Genomic DNA, 14,003 nt, shown 5'->3' on the forward strand with positions numbered 1-14,003 from the left:
TTTGCGAATGTTCGCCAGGAGCAGCGCCATCTAAGGAACGCAGGCGCGTGTACTTAAGGAATCGATATATCTTGCTCATAGCTGTGCCCGCTGTATGCCATATACATTCTCGATGCTGATCGGTGTGGATTGAGCTCGGTCGTACCGTAAGTAACCATAAGCCCGGAGATCGCATAGAATATTTTGTGCGCGTTTGTATAAAAAAGCGACTTGCGAAGAACCGTGTGCGCGTATTCGGGCGCGCGAGAGGTTATGTGAGCGCCGCGTTTATCGACCGACGATTTTTCCATTCGCTACGTCGTAAGCTGACTGAAAATTGTAGTTTTTTTTTTTTTTTTTTTCGCTGGACCGCAGTGTTCACCGTGCATCATTTACCGATCGAGGGATCTATCGGAATTTCGATCTGCTCGCGTACGCCCATTGTTAGGAATTCAATAGATCAGAGATGCGCATGTCGCAGGTACACTCGTCGTGAGAAGTGTTCAGCAATTCGATTACGATCACGTGAATCGTGTGATCGAGTAGTCGGGGAGTTCGAGAGTTCGTGTCGTCGTCGTCGTCGTCGTCGTCGTCGCCGCGTCCTCCTCGCGATCTCTCGTCCCTTCTCTTCTCCCTCTACCGCCTCCTCCACCACCTCCTCTCCTCGCTGCGGCTTTTCTCGGTCGACCGGTCGACCGGTCGACTGGCTTCTCAAGGGGGCGTGCTTGCTCACATACAACAATGAGCGAACGCGAAACCATCTAAGCACGAGGCGCAAACGAATCGTTCGTTGTGTGGTTCGTGTGTGGCCCGGCCGGCCACTCCGCGACACTCAATCGCCGACAATCGCGGCGCGTAAGCCGCCGAGCAGATATCGGCACTGTGTATGTGTGTGCATGTGTGTATCTCTCTCGTGGATTCGAAGGGTAAGGGCCTGCCCGAGGAGCATTCGGACGCGCGAGGTTGGAGGATCGTGTGTCGCTTGGTCGGGGCTCATCTCGCCTACGAGGTACCACCGCTTAATTATGGCCAGGTCTAAATATACGTCTCGCGGGAGATGCTTTCACAATCGTCCGAGACAAATAGACTAACGTTTGGAATTTCGTTGCCGCGGGAAACACTTTTCTTTATTGTTCCCGAGTGTGAGGAATGTGCACGATATTGGATGCTAGTATAACAGCCACTTTGCCGACCTTATCCCTTTCTCTTTGCATCTCACGATAGATTGCTGTGTATTAAACGTAAGAAAGTTTATGAACATTCAATTTTGCAAGGATTTATAAGTATAAAATTTATAGAAACCTGTGCCAATTAATTTAATTTAATTGTAGTGCGTCTTTTTGTTGGGGGAAAAAAAACAGTAAATATTGAAGAAGACAGACTGATTTCTCGAATTTTTATCTTGAGAATTCGTTGCTGAGAAAGAAATCGGCAAGCGAAGAGTGAGTTGCCTCGAGATCTCGCAAATTAAATGGATAACTGTACCGTGTGTTCGCTCAATTTTTCGTTCCAAACAATTTATTTCCCATTATAATTGCCGAGGCAGCGGGAAAAAGAGTTACCTGTAATGTGCAAAAAGTCGTATATCTCTCCGGTTTTTGCAATTACTTACGAAGTTACCGTTGTAAGTGATCAAAATATCACGCGACGAGGATGAAGATGAAATAATGTGTTATCGTACCAACATGTTATCACAATAATGTATCTCACATTTATACGTGGAATTCCGTGTTCTCGACGCTTCTGCTGTTTTCGTCTTCGTTACGCTCGAGTCGATTTCGCTCGCTTGAGTTTTTGAACTCAAATGTCCGTTTTTCCACGTGGTTTAAAAGAGTTAATCTCAAGGATATTATTCGTTTAATTGAACTTAATCCGAATATCGATAGCGCTTAAATCAAATAATTGGTGGTAAATTGATATTCAGAGTTAAATCAGCCGAATGTTATTAAGGATTAACTGGTTAAATCTCGTCGATAGAAACGGGCAGAAATTGGAGAAAACACGAGTGTACCTTGAGCTTAAGGATCGTTTCGTGTATTTACGGTCCATCAGCTCTTTTCACGCGCACAATATTTTTATCGTATTGTATGAAGCACCGGAGAGAGTGTTACACGGGATAGTAAATATTTTCACGCTCATCCGTGTGATTCTCTCTTACGTACCGATTGGCACAATTCCTTATTTCCATATATCTCGGCTGTTCCATATTTCCATATCTCATATCTTGCCGTCCAATGTTATCTTCGACCACGCTACGTAACTTTATTTGTATTATATTTGTCACGCCGATTGTGCGTGACAATCTCAAATTGAATAAAGCAAGTGAGACGTAAAAAAATAAATAATTAAAGTTCAAATGAAACGGATAATAAAGGCGTGTGCCGATTCGATTCAGTTATTTCCCTCGCGATTAATAGGATTCCGTAGCGCGCAAATGGAATTAGAATAGGACGGCGCCCACGCACCTGCATCCTTTTCGTGGAAGATACTGGATTTATCTATCTGCGTTTATGTAGACCCGCGCTTCCTTCCGACCGTATTTTAAACATACAGAGCGATAGGCACACAGCGGACTTCCGTTCCCGCTTTTTCGCAAAATTCCATTTCGTAATGCCGCGTGTTTTTCGCGATACTTGGAGTGCGTTAAATAATGCACCGTATAATCTCGAACAAAGACAGGAGAGAGAACAGCGCATCTATTGTCTCTGAGAGCAACGCTGTTAACCGCGCGCACCGCCAGCCGAATGTGCGAACGAACGAACGACGTGTGATGTACGACGTTTATTTTTCCTCGTTGCAGAAAAATCTAATGGAACAGCAAGGAAGGGACCGCGTGGTTTAATGAGTCAAAGTTCCCCGAACGATGTGCCATGGCTTCATCTTTAGGGGGGCCAGGAATGACGTCGGGCGTCCCGTCGCCGCGAATAGTCAACCTGGAATTTCCCCCACCTCCACCCTATCCACCGCCTCACAGTCAGGTAAGCTTGATTCAGCTAATCTCGCTAATGATGCACACATGCGCTTAATAAGCGCGTGCGATAAGTCTCGTTAAAGCGAGGGATTTTTCAAGTACGATTGATCGATAAACGCTTGCCTTTCATTTATTCTCCATAAATTCTCCATTATTTTGTTATTTTACAGTCGTTAACACCGTACCAAGAATTCATGCGCTATCACACGACGTTTACGCTCTTTTTTCCCGCAGATATCGTGCAACGCATTAATGGAACCGGTATCGCCAGTGGTGGCACCCATCACGAGTCCTCACCAACGTCCTCTTTTGGATTATTCATATGCTTACTATAAGCCTGATTCGGGTCATTATCATACCGTGTATCCGACAGACGTGCTCACGCAGCAACAACAGCAACAACAGCAACAACAGCAAGAGCAGCAGCAGCAGCTGCAGCAGCTACGACAACCGCCACAACAGTTGCAGACGATAAGATCCGATCCTTTGAAGAGGCATACTTACACAACCTGCTATGGCACGGAGGAAAACATTTATGAGGAGATATCAGAAATCAGGTAAATATCTATTACCAAGAGATAACCTTCGTAAACAGATTATTCAGCGAGTTTACTAACTTCGGGGATTATTTTAAACTCTCGTTGTAAATTGTCGACACTTATACCTGGTGCGCGATATGGAATATATTAATATTTATATTCATTCTACATTGGTTTGTGTTTGCGCGACTAGTGCGAGTCGTGAAGTAAATTTTCCGGCGGATATATGCGCGCGCGACACAAGTGAACAACAATTCAACAATCGCTCCCCACAGTTCAATGTATCTTACAGCGGATGCCGGAGATAGCGATTAAGTTAGGAACAATAAGAAAACAAGTTGTGGATTATTCATCCAGCGTCCTCGACTGGCGCATAAGTCATTGAGACGAGATAAACCGCGTGCGCGTTCAAATTGAGAACGATCGCTCTAAGTGCATAACTGTATTATTTCATACGTCGCGTCAAGAGACGGATAGCTCATAATGTGTCTTCTTCTCAATAGATTCACTTAGCGTATTTATATACATCCTCTGCGACTTGGTACTATTCGACACAGCGATGAGAAATTTGCCGGTTCAACGTGAATAATCGCGTGAGCATCGAATCGCCTTCCGAACAGTGTTTTTCAACGGTGATCAACTCTTTTCAGTAAGCAATGCCATCGCGCGCTGCACGGATCGCGAAGGTCACTCGTGGCAGAGGAGGTGCGTCGCGTGCAATCGCGACATCGTCGTGTGCTCGGGGAACTTAACTTGAGCGTGGAAGCGATGCTGATGCCGACCGCGGTCGACAATAACGAGGAACAAGTGGTGCAGGAAGCACGTGGAACCTCGACGGAGGAGTTGTTGCCTGCAGTAGGCCCCGCCGACGATCTTCTCTCGCGCGTCGGATGCGACATGGATAGCGGTTTCAGTGGGAGCTCCAGCGCGAGTTACAGGTACGTTTGCGCAAGTATTATCACGCTCGTTTGTCTCAATTCCCACAGATTAGATAGACGGGTCGCGAGAGAGCACTGCGGTTTTTCAACGACGCTCAATTCGCCAAACTTATTTCACTTTTCACATCCCCGTTCAATTTAATTCCGCAGATCGGGCTTGGGATCTTTAAGGAGAGGAATGGGAAAAACGAGCGGTCCGGAACCATCCAGTGTTCAGCGCAAAATGAAGGCCGCCATGATTTGGAAGAAAGGCTGGAAAGGCTGGAAGAAACTCCATTCCTTTGGAAATAATAGCAGCAGCAGCAGCAAAATCATCGGTAAGTCTGATGCATTGTTCCGATTATTTTTTATTTCTGATAAATATAAGATACAAAGAAGAAGATGTAAGGACGTAGATAAATAGCTAGAAATAAGCTATATCTAACGGTAATCCCTTTCGTTCCCGTTTCTTTCTCGCGTTTTCGTGGATATCACGCTCGGTAGCGGTTACGCGTAGTTATGAATTACTTGCGCATGAACGACTCGTTACAAATTCTCAATGCGTTGTCCATCGCGCGGTAAGAATATCAACGACGTTTTCCTCGAAATACGTTTCCTCGAAGCAAGAATGGAAGGACGGGATTTCTCCTTTTTTTTCCCCCATTTTTTATTCTGTTCTACAAAAAAACGCGCGACACGAGTTTCGAAAGAAGAACCGTTCTGAAAGAGAGAATTACATGTGCATTAACATATGCATTAACATATGCATTACACGAAACCGAAATCACAATTAACACGCGATACGCGCGGTCAAAAGTGTAGAATCTTCGAGAAAATTACAGAATGTACTTGAAAAACTACACGGATCTTCGTGTGTTTATTTTGCGAAGTGTTTTGTCGCGCAACTGCATGGTGGGTAGCTGTTCTTTTTATGAAAACGTGTTCGCGGTACATAACACCGCGAGCTCATACTCGGACCGTACGCTCGCGTGCATTTGGCGAATGGAGTTAATTATTGGTACTTGGAAGGGGTCAGCTCTGGGGTCACTCGGTGGAGAAGCAGATGCGAGATCACGTGAACGCCCCCCTCCACCCTCTCTTTCTCTTTCTCTCTCGCCTTCTTTCCTTCTGCTTACGTCGTATAGCCCTCTTTCGGCTTTACGCTTACTTAGAGTCATTGTATTTCTCTCACGGATTAACGACCGCCTGGTGAAAAAAGTTCACGGTTTTTTCTTTCGAAAGAAAACGATTAGATTAGGTAAGCACACAATTTATTTTTCAACGAAATTCGTGATATTAAATAAATTTACAGAATTACTTCAAACGTCTAACACGATCTCAGAATTGTAGTTTCGATATTTTTGTTTCAGAAGTCATTAGGTCTCTTGTCTGCTTTTTTTTTATTCCAACTCATTTTTCAGATACTTTACATTTTATTTGCACGCAATTGTAATTGCATCGCCCAGATCGTGGCGCCGTTCCAGCTGAACGTAGTGACGAGAAGTGGTACTGCACGTATGCTCTCGCAGCGCGCACATACCGGTTGAGTTGTATTCGTATTTTAAATATTTATAACGCGATTATAATCTTATCCAGATTCCAGCGGCGTAAAAACATGTGTATCATAATTTACACGTGTATCTTTCATTATTTTTTCTCTCATATTTTTACGATAATAAGATCAGGGAACGCTTTTTTATTTTAATTAGAAGAATCAGGGCTTATTTATCATGGAAATTGATAGCGAGGCACTAAATGCCAATTTAGCAATCGCGCGCACTCGATACGGTATACATTTCCATGTACACAAGAGGTTCGTGGTACAGCATATCGCCTGGTGGTCCCCCGAAGCAAGATTATCCGTATCTTTATCGCTCTTATCACGCATAGTTGCCACCATGCTTCTCTCTTTCTCTCTCTCTCTCTTTGTCCGTTCTCATGCGTTCTACGCCGCGCCTCTTCCTCTCTTTTATATTCATTCACTGTCTTGTCTCTCGTACGTACGCCTCTATTCCACTTTTCTCTCTTCCACACAGCTGCGCGGCGAGGCGAGACGTCAGAGAGCTGTGTGTTTCACTCTCGATCGCTCCTACTTTCTCTCTCGTCGGTGACTGCAACACCCTCCGTCGGTGTCGGTCGCTCGCTCGCTCGCTCGCCCGCGTTCCTTCCTCCCGTCTCCGTCCCTTCCTCCGTTTCGGTCTCTGTTTCCTCCGCTGTGCCCTTCGTTTCTTTCTTCAATCTCCGCATCCAGTGTACGGCGACTCGACGACGCGGAACAACGACGCGCGCGGAGGGCGTCCGGCGGTAGAAACACGCGGCACGGCCATGTTGACTCGCTCCGTACGCCCGCTCGGTTTGTGGCGCTTCTTTGTCGAGCGCGAGCGCGTTGTCGTCCTCCACCTCCTTATCGCTGGATGCCGCGGCGTTGTTAATTGTTCCGGGGCCCCCGCGGCCGGCCGCGTACGCACGTGCCCGATGTGATTTTTATTTCACCTCGTTAAGTCGCGTAATCATACATTCGTGGCGGGCATATGTATCGTATATGCGCGGGTGTGTACGTGCGCGCGCGCGCGGGCGTGTGAATTCGCGTGTGGTGTAGCGCGATCGCTTTCTGCGAGTACGTTAAAGAGTGATGGCGAAGTAAGGGAAAGAAAGAGAGTAAATCGTCGCAAGAAACATTCGCCTCCGCGAGATGGAGGAACTGCATAATGGGGTTGTCCTCATCAAATGTGAGTAGCGATTATCAATGATGCCTCTGTGTGATAATGCACTTCCCCATCTCATGATTCACTTTCGTACGCTCTTCCCTGGAGTGTCGCGTGTCAAGGTAAATTGATCGCCGCGATCCAGCGGACAGCGAAATTTCGCGAATATTCCGAGCGTCCTTTTATCGTAATTGCAATTTTTTCTTTTTTACGTTAGATTGAACTGCGCGATACGTCGGAAAAATGTTGCAACGTCGATTTAATAACGAGATTGCGTTAGTATGCCGGTATCAGTTGCTGGCTTATACACGACACGTACGGTTACCAAGGGCTACAACCAAGTGCCACACAAAGCGCGGAAAATGGGAGAAAGATTATTTACATTCGCACGCATCCATTTTTCTCGAAACCCAACGCAGACGCGCGCCGGGGAACATTGTTTGGAAACAGTCCGCGAATGCTACATTTGCAAACTCGAAACGTAATGTGGATGAGACCGAAAATTGGCGCATCTCATTGTCAGATATAATGCCGATGGTCGAGTTCGCTCAAAATGGAGTTGTATCGGCGTGCGAACGACAGCAAACATCGGCGTTGGTATAACTGCGTCACGTCCGTATCGTAGTTAATTATAGTTTCGGTAATGGCAGTTATCATTGCGTGCGCGGAAGGAGCACGAAACGCATCGATGAAAAATGCAACGATTATATCAGCCGGTTGCGCCGATACGATCGCCTTTTCAGCGTTCGCGTAACGTTAAACCGTATTATTTCCTCGATACGCTCTTATCTGGATTACAACAATTAGAGTGATCGTATCGATAAGTATTTCAACGGCCAATAATAACCGTGGCGATATATAGCGCCTACGCTTAACTTAATTATTCGGTATGCGTGTCACGGATCGGTTTTATACAATTTAGAGCGTACAATTGGGTAATCATTAGCGGACGCTCTGACCCGTGAGCGTTCGCAGTACGGAAAATTGCTGCGTTGCCTCGCACAATGCTGAATGCTGCTGAATGCGAGACCGACGAATACGAGAAACGTCGCGAAATCGGGAACCACGAAAATAGGAAAGACGCCGCGCCGTTGTTTGCGCTTCGAGCACCGCACGTCGAGCTTCGCGCTAGCTTCGTCTTAAATGAATAATAATAAATTTCTAAAATCTTCGTAGCATTAAATGCGTTTGTATGCTAAATATTGAATTGATATTTTATATATAAACGAGATCGAACGATGAAGGTGGATGCCTAAAAGAGAGGATTATTTGTAGTTGGAACATTGGAATATATCTACATACTCTATAGATATATACATATATGTATGTATGTATATAAGTACGTCTGTTACATAATACAGATATTCAACAGGCACACAGGCTATCGTGCGTAGGCGTGCTTTCTATCGCAAAGCGTTCTATTGAAATGTCACGCGGGCCCACGATTTTTCGCGTTGTTAAAAGCGCACCACCGTTGCTCCATATTTGCAGTCGACGTAAATGAACTAGTTGAAATAGTGAAAGGAAATTGGCAAGTATCGGGCATAAACGCTCGAAAATAGCGGCGAGATGTTTGCGCAGCCCGATCATTTAGTCCGCGCGATTGCGATCGCGAAACGTCGTCATTCTGTGAAACGACTTTCTCTTCATTTTCTACCCTCGTTCGGCACCTTAATTGAAAACCTGCGTGTTTTGCAGATTCACTCGTACGAGAGAATAATGGGAGACAGCGCGAGGAGAGCGGAATGAATGCTCGGGGAAATTCTTACGAGTGAACCGAGCGACTCCCCGAATCGATCGCATTGTTATCGGAAATAAAATCGGAATAAAAGCGGGAACACTGACGCACGTGCGTTACCCTGAAAGGCTGCTGATCTCTCGGTGCGTCCATGCACGCGTCCATGGCGAACGTGTCGAGTGTCGCGTCGTTGCCAAGTTTGCCCCGGGCACGATTGCCTTAAATATGTAGAGTTAAACAATTGTCTCTTGTTATGACATTTAAGTCTGATGCTCCTGTGAAAAGTGGAGCGCTCCGGCTCTTCTCCACTTTCTTTCGGTTTATATTTTTCAATAAAGAGCACCGCATTGTGCACATCTCCGTCGCTTTCGACGGCTTCGACGTACTTGAACGGAAGGATTTTGTTGCGCGCAATTAAGAGCAGACCTCTTTCGATCTTCCGAAGCGGAATAAATCTGTTTGAAATACGATCTGTCGCGGCAATATACATATAAAAATACAATTATGGGCATAACACGTGCGTGACACATCGGGTCGCGTCAGCTTTAAGCTCGCCGGCGTATACAAACTCGCGGCGATGTACGCGCGGAAATGAGCGGAGAGGGAGTCATTCGTCATCCGCCTCTCCTCCGCGCGAGAGAGAGAGCATGCGAGAGAGCAGATTGATGGATACGCGGCGGCTCTCGTTATTCTCGAAGGAATAGCGGCTCGGTCGTGTTCGTCTCCCGCGTCCTCGGTCGGTGCGCATCGGTGCGGAGGATGTGCAGCATGCGCGCAATTTGCCCGGCTATGCACTATTATTACGTCGCGCGATATTTCGTGGACGGCACTGCGTGCGTTTTCTTACCTGCTCGGAGCCACCTTGAATCCCGGCGTATATGTGTAAGTGTGTGTGCACACGGTGTGTGCAGAGTGAATGCGTATGCCACTTGACGCGTTTACACAGGCGACGCGGACGGTGCGTGGGACGAAACCGACGGCGCATACAACGGTCGGGATAGGCCTTATTCCACCGTATTTTTCCATGTGAAAGTATTGAATAATCGACGACGAGTAGGCGTATCAGTTTTCGTGGAGCTGTGGTGACACGTGAGAGGCTGCGTCTTCGTCATTTTTGAATATTATAAAAAAAGAAAAAAAAAAACATTGCTTTGTTTAACACAAGAACCGCGCGCATGCGTTTTGCAACACTAGAGCAGAGGAGAATTTAATAATCGGCTTTATAATAATAGCAATCACGAATTACGCTCACAGCGACGGGATGATTTGCGATACTTTTGTTTACAGGAAAGTAAAATTTGGAGCAAGACGAAAGATTGATAACATTGCGATTATATATATATAGCGTTGTTACTATGATTGCTGTGATATTGTTACGAGGCTGATTGTTGATCTTTGATCCAGTATTGCAAAAGATTTTTCCGTATGCGCAATAGTTAATCGACCTTGAGGTCGAAACTTACGCGTTTCATGATTCTGTCCGAGGCACCTTATACGACGCACTTCGAATGTAGCATTTCCATCCAATGACTAACGCCGGATATATTTATATAAATAAACGATCTGTATCACAGCGGAATATATATTTCTACGGAAGGATTCGCCGTATCGGCTCGACTCATCTTCAACAGAATAGAGCTGTTGATACTCGGCGCATTGAGTCATACGGTCTGCGCCGTAAAAATATTACAACGCACTCGAACGTATGCGAGAAACGTGGGAACGGAACACGGACAAGTAACATCGCATTAACCCGATTATCGTCGCGACGTTAACGCGTTGGTAACACGAGCGCGCAACAGCGGAAGGTCCAATAAAACGGGCAATGCATAGCAAAGCGACGCTTCCGCGCAGGGGACCGCCTGCGATCTCGCATTCGTTGCACATTCGTAAGGCATTCGTTATTCCGCTTGGCAATTTTCGAGTGTCCCCTCGCGGTCCCCGTCGTGCAATCGCGGTTAAGAGGGCGAAATACGGAAACCATCGTCGCGATGCGTCCGTCAGAGGTGACGCATAACTGACATCTATATCTACAGCCGATCGGATGACGTGAGAGCACTGTTTGCGAGTTTAATTGCAAAAAGCCACGCGAAGCTTTTCAGGTTAACTCCGCGACTTTTTTTTTTTTTTTTTTAATTACATTAACACAGGCGTGAAGTTGACTTCTCCTTCGCGGATGTGATATCGCAGTATTGTTGTGTGTTTCCAGATGAGCCCCGTTCAAGGTGCAGATCGTGGGATGACGTAGGCCCGGGAAAAATGGAAACCGTCAGCGGAAACTCGCACACGCATCATTCCTCGTTAGAGACAAGCAGGTCCAACACGTCGACGCAGTCCGCCAGAAGCGAGGACTCCTGGTGCTCAGCGTCGGATCACGATCTCTCCTCGGATGACGAAAGTGAGAAGAGTAATATCAGTATTAAGTAAGTTCAATCTCGTTACATAACCCGGTCGAGTGCTATGTACATCGTGAAAACTGGTCGTTCGCTCCTTGCAGAAGCAATTGTCAATTGAGAAACACGTTGCATAAGGCGCGTACACTTTGCGACAAGTGGCGGTCTCAGAACATGCCGGTGAACAATGTGGACCTCCTGGAACCTTCGGGGAATCACAGCCGCCTCTCGCGATGGTTCAGCATCCGCAGAGGCTCGTCGCATCATTACGACGTGGACACATCGGATACGGTGTCTCTGACCAATCCGATCAAAACGTCGCAAATGCCGCAGCTCTGCGAAGTGAGCCTCTTTTCGCTAATTTCGACTGATCGTGCCGGGCGAGTCGTTCAATCGAGTTAATCAAGCACTCGCGCCGAGTGTACTATATCGAGTGCTCATGAGACGATCGTTGCATTCTAGGTTGATGAGGAGAACAGCGCGATGGTTCAGTTTCAATGTATGCAACAACGAAGACAAGCACCGCCCACGCTCCCGTCGCCACCTCCGAACTTGTCTCCCCAACAATTGAAACGTAGACACATCGTGGCCGCGATAGTACATTCTGAAAATAGCTACGTATCTACTTTGCAGAGACTAGTAAATGTACGTACCGAGATCTCTCGCTTCGCGCGAGATTGCGAAGGACGATTTTGGCGGGCCATTTTTTTTCACACAGTTATTTTGATTTCAGGACTACAAAAAACCGCTGGAGGAATCTTCACCACCTATACTGAGCCAATCAAAAATAACGACGTTGTTTCATAGACTGCCCGAAATCTTACAATGCCATACGTTGTTTAGAATCGCTCTGGCGGAGTGCGTACGATCCTGGGACAAGGACGAGAAGTTAGGAGACGTGTTTGTCGCGAGTTTCAGCAAAGCTATCGTACTTGACATTTATAGTGGCTTTATAAACAACTTTTCCGTTGCGATGGATTTAGCTAAGCAAGAATCAAAGAGGAAGACCGCGCTGGCTGACTTTTTCAAGGTACTGCGTGATTTTTTTAAAAGAGTCGATACGATTAAATATTAATAATTGTTTTTATTAATGTGTTTTCTGTGCTTCTAGGTGAAGCAAATAAGCGCACATGATAGATTATCTTTCTTTGGATTGATGGTCAAACCTGTGCAGAGGTTCCCGCAATTTATTTTATTTTTGCAAGTGAGTTTGTTAATAATGTATGAAAGGCAATTTTTTTTCTCGACAGCTTTGATTAACGCAAGTCCATATTTTCAGGATTTATTGAAACACACGCCACAAGGACACCATGACAGAATGTCTTTGCAATTAGCGTTAACACAGCTTGAAAGCTTAGCAGAAATGTTGAACGAAAGGAAACGAGAAGCGGAGCAATTCCAAGCATTTAAGGAAATGCTGCGACATGTTTCCGGAAAGTTATCGCATCGTCCGCTTTCTTCAGCGTCACGTTATCTTATTCGGGAAGATAATGTCACGCAATTGGTAAGATATATTTAATCAATTTATTATTTATTATTATTAGTTAACAAATTTAAAGTTGCTTTTAAGGACATTAATTATATATATGTATTAACAATAATAAATAAATTAAAAAATAATAACGATATATAATTTGTTTAGGAATTCAATCAAAACGGCATGATAACAAAATCTAAAAGAAGAAGGCTGTTACTATTAAATGACTTGGTAGTATGCGTTTCTGTTACTCCGAGATCCACGGAAGATTTTTCAGGAAACGAACGACTGACGTTAAAATGGACATATCCGGTATCGGATATTGAAGTAAGTAAAATATAAATTGGAAAAGGTAGCGCGATTTTCATTATAAACTGCAGTTTTGTCGAGAAATATTGATTTAAATTAATTTATATGAGATTAAAATAAAAAATTACAAGAAATTATATAAATGGATCATATATATTTCTTAAAGATAAACAAAATAACATTATTAATGAATCGGTTGCAGATTCAAGACACTAGTACTTCTCCGACTTTAAGTCGATTACTCACCGCTGGCCTGAATAAAGGCGGCAGTTTGAGATCAGACAAAAGCGGAGAATGCGGACAAGCGGCCGATGCGGACAGTCTCTGTGTAGAGATGAACGATCTTATGCACGATTACGAGGTGATGTCCAGAATAAGTGATTTAGTGGTCCAGTTGAAGGGTAGATACGAGGTAACATAAATTAACATATCTATGACATCTTAATTATGTTAAATATGCATAAATTCAACTAAAATAAAATGTGGAGTGATTTGTATTTTTGGTAGAAGTTTAAGAATTGTAATTTTTTAATTACAATTGAAGGAGAAACTAAGTAATTTTTCAATTTTGCGTTTAAAGGGGATGACGCTTCAGACTACGAAGCAAATTTTGCAATCGATACAAATGTCGATACAGCAGAAAGACGAGGACATGGTGTGGGCCGATAGTTGTTGCCTGCAACTAGTCACGAAGCAGGGCCAGATGTACACGTTCCAAACTGAAAATCCGCTGGTGAAGAAGGACTGGATAACCGAGCTTAGATTGGCGCAGCTGGCTTTGGATCCCAATAACTCTCCGTCGTGGGAAGTACCTGAACAAGAGCAGAGACCGTCCACGAAAATGCCGCTTTTCGTTAGTTCACAAGCCGTGTATCACTCGCAACATCAGACCGAAGTAAGTCGACACGCTTGGATATTATTAGAGAGGACGTATATCATTGCTTTTTTTCCAATTATACCAATCTCGCATTGCGA

General features: G+C 45.1%; 1 protein-coding gene across 4 annotated transcripts in view; it reads left to right on the forward strand.

Annotated features, from left to right (window-relative positions):
• Window positions 1-14,003, forward strand: part of LOC105667359 (rho guanine nucleotide exchange factor 10) — an 18,117-nt gene continuing 4,114 nt past the window's right edge. Inside the window, exons 1-14 of one of the 4 annotated variants that reach the window (XM_067355037.1) lie at window positions 1-146; window positions 2,780-2,957; window positions 3,185-3,507; window positions 4,140-4,427; window positions 4,578-4,744; window positions 11,059-11,272; window positions 11,347-11,584; window positions 11,705-11,887; window positions 11,976-12,272; window positions 12,354-12,446; window positions 12,522-12,746; window positions 12,885-13,046; window positions 13,231-13,440; window positions 13,609-13,923. In XM_067355037.1, coding sequence (XP_067211138.1) covers window positions 2,850-2,957; window positions 3,185-3,507; window positions 4,140-4,427; window positions 4,578-4,744; window positions 11,059-11,272; window positions 11,347-11,584; window positions 11,705-11,887; window positions 11,976-12,272; window positions 12,354-12,446; window positions 12,522-12,746; window positions 12,885-13,046; window positions 13,231-13,440; window positions 13,609-13,923 — 2,823 coding nt within the window. In that variant the 5' untranslated portion in view covers window positions 1-146; window positions 2,780-2,849. Of the gene's footprint in view, window positions 147-373; window positions 989-2,779; window positions 2,958-3,184; window positions 3,508-4,139; window positions 4,428-4,577; window positions 4,745-5,919; window positions 7,136-9,453; window positions 9,732-11,058; window positions 11,273-11,346; window positions 11,585-11,704; window positions 11,888-11,975; window positions 12,273-12,353; window positions 12,447-12,521; window positions 12,747-12,884; window positions 13,047-13,230; window positions 13,441-13,608; window positions 13,924-14,003 lie in introns of those variants that run through there. The other 3 variants (XM_067355036.1, XM_067355038.1, XM_067355039.1) reach the window with 3 other exon arrangements.

Source organism: Linepithema humile, chromosome 5 (genome assembly GCF_040581485.1).
Source record: "Linepithema humile isolate Giens D197 chromosome 5, Lhum_UNIL_v1.0, whole genome shotgun sequence".
In the NCBI taxonomy this organism is placed as follows: Eukaryota; Metazoa; Arthropoda; class Insecta; order Hymenoptera; family Formicidae; genus Linepithema; species Linepithema humile.